The sequence below is a fragment of the Marmota marmota genome, unplaced genomic scaffold (genome assembly GCF_001458135.2).
Source record: "Marmota marmota marmota unplaced genomic scaffold, marMar, whole genome shotgun sequence".
Taxonomy (NCBI): Eukaryota; Metazoa; Chordata; class Mammalia; order Rodentia; family Sciuridae; genus Marmota; species Marmota marmota.
The window spans coordinates 43,759,521-43,772,222 of NW_026000005.1; the positions used below are offsets into that span (position 1 = coordinate 43,759,521).

The 12,702-nt window shown below is 40.6% G+C and overlaps 1 protein-coding gene across 10 annotated transcripts in view; it reads right to left on the reverse strand.

The window, feature by feature from the left end:
* Positions 1–3,525: 3,525 nt before the first annotated feature.
* Positions 3,526–12,702, reverse strand: part of LOC107138415 (SPHK1 interactor, AKAP domain containing) — a 164,740-nt gene continuing 155,563 nt past the window's right edge. For all 10 annotated transcript variants that reach the window (XM_048808668.1, XM_048808671.1, XM_048808664.1 and 7 more), the window contains one exon: positions 3,526–5,402. In XM_048808668.1, coding sequence (XP_048664625.1) covers positions 5,259–5,402 — 144 coding nt within the window. In that variant the 3' untranslated portion in view covers positions 3,526–5,258. The remainder of the gene's footprint in view (positions 5,403–12,702) is intronic.

Below are 12,702 nucleotides of genomic sequence, written 5' to 3' on the forward strand. Positions count from 1 at the left end.
CTCCTCTTTGCCAGTCAGCAATTTTTAAAATGATCAGTCTGAAGAGGTTTTATATATCACTTTATCCAGGCAATTTATTGGTTATAGTAGAAAAATTACTAAATTTCAGAAACATTTAGTAATATGCTGGAGGGTCCACATAGATGAGACTACAAGTTACTGGTTTTACGACTTATCCCTGTACCTGTATTTGAAAATGAGATTCTGTCAAAGTGAATAAGGAGCCAGGTGCGGTGGTGAACGCCTGTAATTCCAGAGGCTCAGGAAACTCAGGCAGGAGGATCATGAGTTCAAAACCACCCTCAGAAATTTAGTGAAGCCCTAAGCAACTCAGTGAGACCCTGTCTCTAATAAAAATATAAAAAAGGGCTGGGGATGTGGTTTGGTGTTTAAGCCCCCCTGTATTCAATCTCTGGTACCAAAACAAACAAAAAAAAATGAATGAGGAAATAACTGATTTAATTTAGTGAGGCTTTTCTCTAACACTTCTGTGGTTATGAAAGGTCAACATGTGGTCTACGGCCCTTATTATTGAAAATATGCTAGGTTGAAAAGAATTGTCTTGCTACATGAAAATAGAAGAGCACTTCACAAATGCCACACCAGGGAGTGCAAAATTCAGAGCATTTAAAAGGCCCTTCCTGGTTTCATCCACCTTCATTCTATCTCAACAAATGGTGGTTCCTTCTGCTTTCCTCTGTGAGAAGAATCGCTCATAGTCCTACTCGATCAGTGCTGTGTGCTGCTCTTCATGATGTGATAAAAGAGACAGATGTGTATGTATAAAGATTTAGGCCAGGTGTTCATACCAAGGACAATACAATTTGCCATAAAATAATCTTTGTGCCTGGGTTGAGTGTGCCCAGAGTATCAGAGTGGAATCTTGAGTCTACTTTCAGAACTGGTTCTTGGTTGGCCTCTAAGAGCTGAGTCTTTGGAATGTTCTGCCTGATTGAGAGTATGAGAGTGTTTTGGATGCCTGATGTCTTGGGTCATGTGATGTCAGTATGACCAGATAATTTATATGACTAATGTGATTTATTGTAAACCCCTGGTTTTGGTCGTGGGATGTGCTGAGATATGAGCAGCTGAGATTAGTCACATGGGTGCATGTGATGGGACTGACACCCAATAAAATACCTGGACACCACAGTTTGATGGAGCTGTCCTGATTGGTGACACTTTGCCTGTGCTCTCACATATCTTTGCTGGAGAATTAAGTGGGTCGGGTGCAACTCCATTGGAGGAAGCACCTGGAAACTTGCATTAATTTCTTATGGACATTAGCCTGTGTGCCTTTTTTCTTTGCTTATCTGATTCCACCCCTTTGTTGCAATAAATCATAGCAGTCAACACCTGGTTTCTGAGTTCCATCAGTCCTTCCAGTATATCATTGACAATGAAGTTGGTATTGGGAACCCCCATTGCTCTGTGCTATGTGAGGAAAACAAGCCATAGAGATGGGGGGAATTCCTTTATCCAGGAACTAAGTAATCTTACATGGCATTATCCCAGGTGTAAGCTATGGCTTAGTGAGTCACACATACATTCACGTTATTTCTTTTACATGTACATTTGGTTTTGTATCTCCTTTGATTAACATGCTTCAAAATACATTTGGGAATCTGTGGTATAAATAGAAAGATTATTAAAATGTGACTTTGATTTCAATCCCCAGCCTCAAATCTGGTGTCTTCTTCAGCTCACACCTATGTTATAATTGCATCAATCTCCCGTCCATATCTCAGGTTGCATGTTCAGATCATGGCTCATGACCTTATTTTTGCTCTAAATGTCCTTTCTTTAGGCCTTCAGCATTCCTAATCCCCACTTGTTTAAATGATTCCCTCATAATAAAAAAACTAAACTTGAATATTTTCTCCTTGAAAGTGGCTCCACATGCCACCAGGCAGCAATAAATACTCCCTTCCCAGTGTTCTCTCCTTTGCCAGTCTGAGGAGAGTTCCTTTTTAGCAATTATTATGCTGTGTTACTAGGTTTTGAAGTGTCTGCTTCCCCTGTAGCCTATGAGTGCTGTGGTGCCAGATTGAAGATCTTCATTCTAGCTGTCCAGCATGGTGTGGACACCCTGTAGTCACTCAAAGGGTGTTTGCTAAGTGGGAGGACATGCACTTGTTCTGTGGAAGAAAGACCAGTGGGCTCCAGCAAGAGTCAGGGATAATGCTTCCATTAAGATTATTCTTTGAGTCTTGCTACACTATGAACTTTACCTGAGACTTGTGATGCTCCTGAACAGCCATCGTCAGACAATTCTCCCCTAATTTTGTGTTCTGGAATATAGCTTATTGCAAGAAGTCATTCTTCCCCATATAACTTAGATAATACCCACTGATGACAAGGTTAGGCACAGACCCTCTAAATTTCCACCTTGGGGTTAGCTAAACCGTATCCACTGGTCTATTGGAATACAGTACTTGTTGGTAAGCTTAAGCTAAGCTTCTTTTTTTTTTTTTTAGCTTGGGCCCCTAGACTTTGACTCATCCTGACCTGATACAGCATACAGCCCCTCCCCCCAAATCCCCTCCTGAGTGTTGGCTGACCTCAGGATAAAATATTCCCTGATGATGCCCCCTGCTTGGTTGTACCTATCCATCCCATGTCCTCACACCTGTTCATTTTAAGCCTAGTCATTGAGACCCTTGCTGATCTCATGTTGGAGTGTTATCAACAGTCCCCATCACCTCTGAAATGTCCTCCTTCCCCCTTGTAATAATCCTTTCAAATAGTCTCTCCTTGCCAATGTCCAGAGTTGAAGATACCCCTGGCCAACTGAGAATTCTTCTTCACAGGAGCACACTCGTGCCTTCTTATTAATGAATAGCATACCCATGATTTCCAAAGCTTTATTTGCAAACATTCTGGTTTATTTCCCGAGCCTTTACCTGGTGAATTAATCTCTGGTTTACTTGGGTTTCGGTTGGTTAACCCTAGGCCTGTAGACTCCTTGTTGGTCTTGTGTCTCTTTCTCCTGTCCTCCAGACTTAATGTAAAGGCTATATCACGTGGGCCTTGGGTAGGGGATGCTGGTTTTCAGGCCTCTGTTGGGACTCCCTGGACTAGGGGCTCCAGGCTCTCCTCCTTCACTGTAACACCTCCTGAAGCCTCAGGGCCCGTGCCTTCAGTGCATTCATACACCAGTGGTCCAAACCCAGTCTTGACTTTATCCCCCAGGAGACATTTGGTAATGTCCAGACACACTTTTTGGTTGTTGCACCTGGAGGGAGGCAGTTATTGGCATCTAATAAGTAAACATCAGGGAGACTACTAAACAAGACAACCCCTGGAACAGAGAATTATCTGACTCCACATGTAAATAGTACCAAGGATGAGAAACAGATTAATACGAATTTTACTGATTCTATCATATTTCATCAAAGAGCATTTACTAATTCAAAAATTGAAAGCAGGACAGCCAAACTTATCTAAGGGGTACAACTCATTTTATCTAATCACATCATGAGGTTTTCTAAGAGATGCTTAAAGTTCTGGGAGAAAAAAAAATGATTGAAAGTTTGGCAACAGAAATTTATTGATTAGTTTGCAACATTAGTACAACATATATAACTTCATCACATGGTTACAATCCAGTATTTGTGCTTTGTAGGATAAGTAAACATTTATTCAAGCACAACAAACATCTACATACAATATTCTGGGATTGTTTAAAAAATAAATCTATCAGTTTCCATTTAGTAGCACAAAGAAGCACATTTCAGTTTGAGATAATGGATGGATTTTAAAATTTGGTTAATGTATCAAACTAAACATACAACCTAAATTTGGACCATTTGTGTAATAAATGCCCAGTGAGCCCTCAGAAAGACTCCTGGCATCGACGGTGGTGGTGGGGTGGGGAGTATGGCTTACAGGAAGCCTTCCTGGCATTTCAAGATGGGAGCTCTAGATATGGTAAGGCCAGCATGATGGCATATGGCCTTGTTCAGATTCAAAATGACTTCTCAGTCTAAAAACACAGTAAAAGCAGAGTATTTCAGAAGATTCTTATTAAACAACTCTTTGATCAAGAAAGTAAAAGGTAGCTTATTTAGTTGGGAGAAAAGATGTAGCAAGATGTTAGATAACTTTAGTTTTCACAAGAGTAAATCTCTGTTATTAAAATATTTAAAATGTGACAAATCCTTTTTTTCTCAAACTGAGTGCCATTATCACTGAGTCAGAAGTCTGAAATCCCACCTACAAGGTCAGGTCAACACAAGGTTGTTACCCTGACTCCAACCCTATAAAGTCCTTGGAAGAACAGGCAGCCACACACGTCCCTCCACGTTCAGAACACAAACCCTGAGCTCAATGCCAATATATGATTTCAGACAATCTCTTCATGGTTTCCAAACCTCTTAACTACTCAATATATTATTTAAGATAATAATCTCTCCATAATTTACAATAAAAATAAATCAAAAGTTTATATTTCATATAATCCAAAGCATAAGCAGATTTTATCTCAAAGAACTATTTCCTTTTCTTTTAAGTAAGAAAGCTTTCCCTTAGATGAAGAATTCTACAATAATTTTTACCCAAGTTAAGCAGTAATGGGACCAAGGCAGTATTCAGTCTTCCTCTGTCTAGTTGAATGCCACCAGTTTTCTGGTTAGCTAGGAACCCAGAGATTGTTGGCAAAAAGTGGGAAGTTTATTAGTGGATTGCAGTGAATACATGAAATTACCTCAGTGGAGGACACTGTTTCATTCCTGTTATTATCCACTGATAATGTTCTGAAAGTGGAAATTATTTATACAAAGTCTGGGCATTTCTCCTGCATATTCTAAGTGTCTCTCTGGGCTATCAACCCCTCAGTCTGTTCTGAAAAGTAAAATGAACTTTATAGCATAGTTTATAAAATTATTTTAACCAGTGAGTTTGTTTCCTGTTGATTCATATAATTGGAGACATGACATCTCATTTTACATTATTAAACCTATGTGAGTCCAGCCATATCTTGGGCCTGATCATGAGTTTTCTAACTTGGGCCCCACTGGAATGTCTCTTCCGGCTCTTCCAACACAAGCTCTTTTGATAATCCAAACAGGTTGTATTGATTTGTAGACTTTTATTTTGCTTTCCTTCAAATTTATTCCATGTCCAGTGGACTTGAGCCGTACATGCCTTATAGTTCTGCTAATGAGATGTGATGTTTTAAGAAAGTTCAGAGTGTTTAGAGCAAAGCACTGTGATCTATGCCAGGATAAAGGAAGGACATTCTCCAGGGCAAAGCTGTCTTATCCTAGTTCCAGGAGCCAGTCAAAGAGACTTGGGGTCCCTTCTTTTTGCTCCTCATGCATTTTGCAGTACTGGACAACTGCGTGAAAGATATCTCCCACCTTCCAGGACTTCTGATGGACCAGCCGCACGACATCTAGAAACTAAAGCAAAACAGAGTCAGAATACAACATCCTCAAAGGCATCTTACTGAACCACCCTTTCAAGACCAGTGGCTGTCCAGTCTGTGTGTGAGTCTCTCTAGTCTCAGAGGACTGTTCTCTAGGACGGTATATTTCCTTGAGGGATTTCAGATTATTGGAGGGTCCCTTCAACTGAACTGGAATTTTCTACATAGCTGCTGCCCTGCATGGACCTGGACAGTAGGCTTATGTTGATTCTTCTTTTCAGTGTCAGATTTTTGGATGCTTAGTGTTTCCCGAAGTCTGCTTTTCTCTGAGACAGACCCCCTGTAACAAGGCTCTATAACATGGCTCTCTTCACTTCTGTCACTGTCACAAAGAATTTATCATTGGATGTGCTTATTTAGGTCAAACAGATTCAGTGCCAGCTCTCAGGCAGGTCCACGTATTGGTTCCTCACCCACCTTGAGAAGCATCTCTCCTCCTCACGTGCTAAGATCAAGCATCAAGAGAGTTTCCAATAGTAACAGGAAAGGAAAGATTCAGGAAACACCCTAGATCTGTCACCTGGGCATTTGTGTGAGCTTCAATTGATCACAGCTAGAAACAGAATTCTAGACTGCAAGTAAATTGTGGGCCTGGAGGGATGGAAGACAGGAAAATCACTGTCAGTCATTATCTTCATGAAACTACAGGATAAAGTCCAGCGTGAAACTCCTTAGACGGATATGTTCAAAGAAAAGTAACAATTAATAAGAGCTTGAAGCTGCAGGAAGCACTTAATCATGTTTAGCTTCATTCCTTTTGAACGCCTGGGAAGCAGCCATTCACAATGAAAGACCTCAGGCTTCAGAAATGAGAAGTTGGCAGCAGGGTCGTGGGCCTCTAACACTGTGGTCCGGAGCTCTTTGGATGATGGCATCCTTCTCTACTTTGGTACCAGGACAGTATATTAACATTCACATGAAGAGAAAGGATAGGCTGAGAATCCTGGTATCATTCTGAGGAAGAAAGCCCTCATTCTGAGGAAGAAAGCCCTGTTTGTTAAAGAGATTAAAATTGGCATTCAATTATATTTCTTTAATGTTTCTTTTTTGGACATTTTTTAAAACTCTGCCTGTTTTTTTTTTGTTGTTGTTGTTGTTTTTTTCTTGCATTTTCTCAGACTTCAGAGATCAGCAAGAAACTGGAGTGTTAGTTTCTTTCCAGTTTGGATTTGTTAATTCATTTTAATTACTGAGAAGTTGTCTCAAGGAGAACCGCTGTTAAATTATGTTCTTTCTGCCAGCTGTGGTGGCACCCAACTATATGCACAGTTACAAAAATCAGCACTTTATTGTACTTGCTTGCTTTGTATTTTGCATAATCAAAATAAAGCAATTTTCGAGGCTGAAAAAATGAAAGACTTAACTTTTAATACCTGGAAATATAAATGTTGTCTTTAAAGAGTTTTAGGATGATGTAAAAGGGGACACAGATGGGAGACAGATGGCCACCATGTTATAGATAATAATCTCCCAGGAAGGATAATATCTTAGCTTTCATATCTCGTGCCTGCACCTACGAGTGCGCAGTGAATATTTGCTGAAGGGAGGGATGACCAAATGCAAACCAAGTACATTCAAAGTTCTCAAGAAAACTACTGGAAATAGGGATGGACATCTAGCATCACTGAGGCTAAACTTTTACCAAGTATTCATTCTTTAATTTTAGGTAATGTATTTGAATGTCGTGCATATAATTAAAAAAATAAACATGCATATGGGAGGAGGGGTTTGCTCAATAATTTCCTACTAGGGTGATCCATGAAAATGTTCAGAGGTCATGAATCTAGGGAAAGTCTGAAGAAAACCTGGAGGGGGATGATGGTAGTGGGCATGGAGCTCAATAGAAGCTTGTCAGTAGAGCCTGCCTCCAAGTAGGTCATTAAGGCCCTAGAGTGGAAGAAAGATGCAGCCCCCTCTTTTTACTGCTCACTACAACAGCAGTGGATAGTCAGCTCATTCAGGTCCATCAGTCTATGTTAGAGTTACAGAGAACACAGTTGCCTGGAACCCTTCACCATCCTGACATTTTCTTGCTTGTCTGATCCCTAACATTTTAGGAAGAGATACAAACCCTTAGGTGAAGGCTTTGCTTGTCGTGCAAATACCCTTAGGAAGGGGAACATTCCAGGTGGCTACTAGTGGTTTACCTAGAAAGAGTTTTGTGAACCACTGTTTATACCTCTGTGCAAAAAAGCTTCCAGTCATTCTTTGATTGAAGAGGAGGAAAAGAAGGAAAGGGTGGGACTTTGCATGTGGAATCAGCCTTTCCCAGCACTTGCTAGAAATCTGGGAAGTAGATGCTCCTGGTGGAGAAGGCCTGCACATCAGGGTCCTGGGGACCCACTGAGAGAGGCTCATGGCTCACTGACTTCTTTCTCATGGTTTCCCTGAAAGCTCATCAGTGGCCTTTGGCCAAAGTCTTTTCTTGAAGGTTCATTCTCTTCCTTAGCAAGTTTTATAAAGACGCATCCAAAGCAAAATACATAGAAATATAAAGCCAGCCTTAGCTCCTTTCTGCCTTCTCTCTGTAAACCTTGACTTTCTGGGCTACCACCTGATCAGCTTTGATCTCACATTCATTCCCCAGGGGTGGAGGAAGAATCAAAGATCAGGGGCAGATGCCAATATTTGCTAGACCCTTCCAGGCTTGCTGCTTCAGATTTTTCTGGAAGCCAGACTATAGCTTCTTTCCATCTCTTTGGGGCCTGTGAAGGAGAGCATCTCACTGCTGTGTGACCACAGGATGACCACAGGATGCTGATGGCTGACCCAAAGGGGCAGAAATATCCCAGCAGGTAGATCACTAGGCCAGGAGTTTGTGCGATGGCCAGGAGCTAGAATCTGTCTCACACTTGCTAAGTTTCAATAGGTTGATGTTTCAATAGAGTAGGTTTTAAAAATGATCTGGCCCCACCAAACATAGCATGTTCCAAGACTCTGATGACTTGGACATTGAGACCTTGAAACATTTGTGGAGTTGAGGAGCAAGAAGGTCTCATGCTTTCTTTATTAAAAAGTTCATATAAAAACGAAATAAGATTGTGAAGAAGCGAGAGGAAGGTATTTCCACTTCATTATTATGGCCTTTAAACCCACATTTATTTAGCAGCAGGCCCTAGAGCCTCGATGGTGCCTGTCAGGCTGTCGCCTCTGTATTTTCCTCATCAGCTTTAGTATGTCAAAGATCTGGGTAACCCTAACCCTAACCCTAACTGATTTAAAAAAATAAAAACAAGAAAATTATTTTTTGCCATTCCACTATCAATACTAATTAGATTCCTTTAATATAGATCACAATGGGCATTTCTTGAGCATTTGTCTTAGGAAACTAAAATAATCCATGTTCTGTGAGAGTTTATCATTAGCAGATTCATTTGAAGGAAAAGCATGAAATAGTAGATGACTTTTGTGTTCTGATAAAATTATATGGTAGGATCAATGGGAGCCGTTACAGGATTGTTCACTTTTTTGGAAACATTCAGCTTACACTTCTGAAAATAGCAGCTATGTTTTACTCCAAGGCAGAATTAGATTTCATTAAGCACAAGTGAGTTGGTTGGTGCTTAGATTGCTCCTAAACTCATGGCCTATAGAGACATGATTCTTGGCTTGGCTGTGTCTTGGAATCCCTTCACAAACTCTGATGCTTGGGTGTCGTCAAAGAGGAGCTTCTGAACTAACTGGTCAGAACAGTAGGTTTGTAAAACCTTCCCAGGTGATTTTAACCCTCACTAAATATGAGAATCCCGACTAATGGATTCTGTTCCCTGACAATTCTTGGGTTTACAAATGACAAACCTTAGTACCTCGAATGCTTCCTTATTTTCCTTTCTATGTGACATGTTTATTTAGAACTGATATTTTAATTGGAGTTATTTTGGGAAAAGTTATATCAATACCATCAGCATTTTTTCTCTCATTCTCTTTCTATCACTTTTCATGTGGAATAAGAAATAAGAGGCAAGGCCACTTCTTTTCCTGCCCCCACTTTCTTAGGAAGGTAAGCATGTATCTGTCACTTCTCTGCGCATTCCTTTCTGTTCTTTGAAGAAAAGAAAGTAATTTTCAATGCAGGTTTAAAGGTAAAAAAGGCACCAGATTTGCTGTGAGGACAGTCATCAGCCTACCCCAGCTCATGGAAGCTCAGCGACCTTAAACAGATCTGCAAAGCCAAGACCTTTGGATCCCCAAATAATGACTATTAAACACTGGAATGTCTTTTTCTTTTATTAGCCAGATTTGTGCATGATTCTCTCTCTGTTTTTTTTTTTTTTGCCTTGAATTAATGGGGTTAAATTTAAACGATGTCAAGGATGTTATAAATTAAATTTGTAAACATTTTCCGGTATCAGGTGTTGGGATTCTCAGCAGTCTTTCCCATGGAATTTAGCATATTTTAAGACCACTGTGAATTCTGCCACTCCTTCAGGATATCTATTATGGGAGGGGATCTCAGACTTTAGAGATCATCAGAATGAGACCAGAAGGAGCCTAGGAATCTGAACTCTGAGTAAATGCCCCATGTGATCTTGTGTTGTACTCAACTGGCTCATGGGTATGCTTTGAAAACATGTGTGTTGCTCATTTTCCTTGTTCAGAATGAGCTGCCATCACATCTCAAGGTTACAATCTGAGCCTCTTTTGATTTATGGTCTCCCTACTTTGGGTTCCTCCTGAACCAGAATGTAAACTTTGAGAGACTAGGAATTTGTTTCTTTTGTTCCCTGGATTCCTAGAGCTTAGAGCAGGGCCTGACATGCTGAAGATACTCCGTAAACATTTGATGAATGTTCTGAATGTGACTTTCAAGGGCAGATAGTCTTTTAACGATGAGACAAAATACCAAAGAAAGGAAAAGTTTGGAAAATGAAGCTGCTGTGTGTCACTAGAAGAGTGACAGAACACTGGGCTCCCAGGATACTTGAAAGTTGCCTGTGGATTTGAACTAAAGCTGGAATCAGTTCCAAGCTGTCTTTAAGCGCCCTCCAGCTCAGGGCCAAGTTCACTAGCAATGATGGGAAAGATGAGCTACTCTAGTAGACACTCATGAGATCCTCCTCCTCTTTAGCACAGGTTACTAAGTTGAGAATATCGTAAAGAGAAACATGATGACTGATTTAATTTATCCAAAAAAAAAAAAAAAGAAAATGAAATCTAGATGCCCCTCCTGACAATAACTATGTAACCACTTGACCAGTTACAAAACAGAATGAGGTCTCAAAGATCACCTTTGATGAAAGCAGATATGTCTAAATGTTATTTAAACGTTTCATTTATTTACCAGTTCAGTCCTAGACAACCAAAAGTGGTTCCCATTTGTGGTAAAGCCACTAAATATAGATAGCCTTAACTGATGGATAAAAAATATTAGAAGAATTATCCCCTAAAACCACATTATTTAGAATTAAATTCCTTAACTTACTGCTAACTGAATGAGTAAAATGTCATTTAATGTTTTTCTTAATAACACTAGTGGAAGATTTATTTTCAGAAAAAAATAGTTATGAATGAGGACAGGCATTCTGTTTTAGAATAGAAAATCAGATGGAGATAATCTCATATGATTTCCATAATCAAGACATTAGTAATCTGTTCCATCAAGACACCACCCAAATGCTTCTATCTGGGGAGTAGCTAGAGGTAAGGTTGGAAACCAACCTGTCTATGAACCTGAGGTTGTTCACAGTTGCCCTCCCTGTTGTATGATATGTGTGAGAGTGAGACGGACTTATGCTCTATCACTCCATCCTTTGCCCTGAGAAGGCTGAGTGGTAAGATGGAAGAAGAGTTTATTAAACAGTGACCTACTCACCACTTTGCAGAAAGAAAGCATGCTCAGTGTAGGAGGATGCCTAGACTTAACTCTGGACTGGTAGGCAGACCTAAGCATGCAAAGAGGTATGCACTACTGGTTGGAGGCAGAGGCTGAGGTGGGAGAGGGCATGGGAAAGGGATTAGAACTCCTTGATTTTTCCAGTAGCTAATCCCATTGGCTGGTTTAACAGAGGCAAGAAACCAATTCTAACTAGCAGGGAAATGGGCAAGAGGGTAAAGAACATTTTATTTTAGGCTGATAGGTTTTGGTACTGAAAATTAAAATGAAATTACACATTAAAAATATGTAGAGTAGCCGGCTTGGTGGTGCACACTTGTAATCCCAGTGACTCAGAAGGCTGAGACAGGAGGATTGTAAGTTCAAGACCAGCCTCAGCAACTGAGCCAGGCCCTAAGAAATTTAGTGAGACCCTGCCTAAAAAAACAAAAAAGGACTGGTGTGTAGCTCAGTGATAAATTTCACCTAGTTCAATTCCTAGCAACAAAAATAAATAAATAAATTCCAGATTGTAATCTTAAATTCATTTAATTTGATGGAAGTACTTTTTAGTAAAGAATGGCTGAGAAGTGTCTTATAGAGAAATCAGAGCTTGGGGACTTGGCTCAACTGTTACTATCAGACCAATGCCTCTCTGACCCCCGCTTTGCTCATTAGTAAAAAAGGGGCAATGATATCTATGCTGCAGCTGGGCTCAGTGGTGCACATCTGTAATCCCAGCGGCTTGAGAGGCTGAAGCACTAGGATCATGAGTTCAAGGTCAGCCTCAGCAAAAGTGAGGGACTAAGCAACTCAGAGAGACCCTGTCTCTAAATAAAATGAAACATAGGGCTGGGCATGTGGTTCAGTGGTTGAGTGCCCCTGAGTTCAATCCCCGATTACCCCCCAAATAAAAATGTGTATATATATGTATTCTGCAATTCTCACATGGCTATTAAGAAATGCATTTTAAGGTACATAGAGGCTCCTTGTGACAATATGACATGAAAAAGACACATGGTGGCTGTGACAGGCAGGGTCCTAAAACAGCTCCCCAATTTCTGCCCTAATCCCTGGGGCCATGAATGGCAGGAGAGAGCAAGTCCTCACTCTGCCACCTTACATGGTCGCAGGGATTCCTGTTAATTTTGACTTGATGGAGAGGGAGACTATCAGGGAAACCTAATCTAATCCTTTGAAAGCAGAGAATTTTCTCTGCTTACTGGCAAAAGACACCAGACTGACAGTGTGGAAACACAAAGTGGGTATGCAGTGAGGAGCTGGGTGGCTTCTAGAAGTGGAGAGGGGCTCCTGCCTGATGGGAAAACCCAGCAAAGAAATGGGAGTTCCAGTCCTACAACTGCAAAGAACTGAATGAAGACAGCAGCCCAAATGAGCTGGACATGGATTCTTCCCTGGAACTTTCCATAGAAGAGCTCAACCAGGCTGTCTATGATTTCAA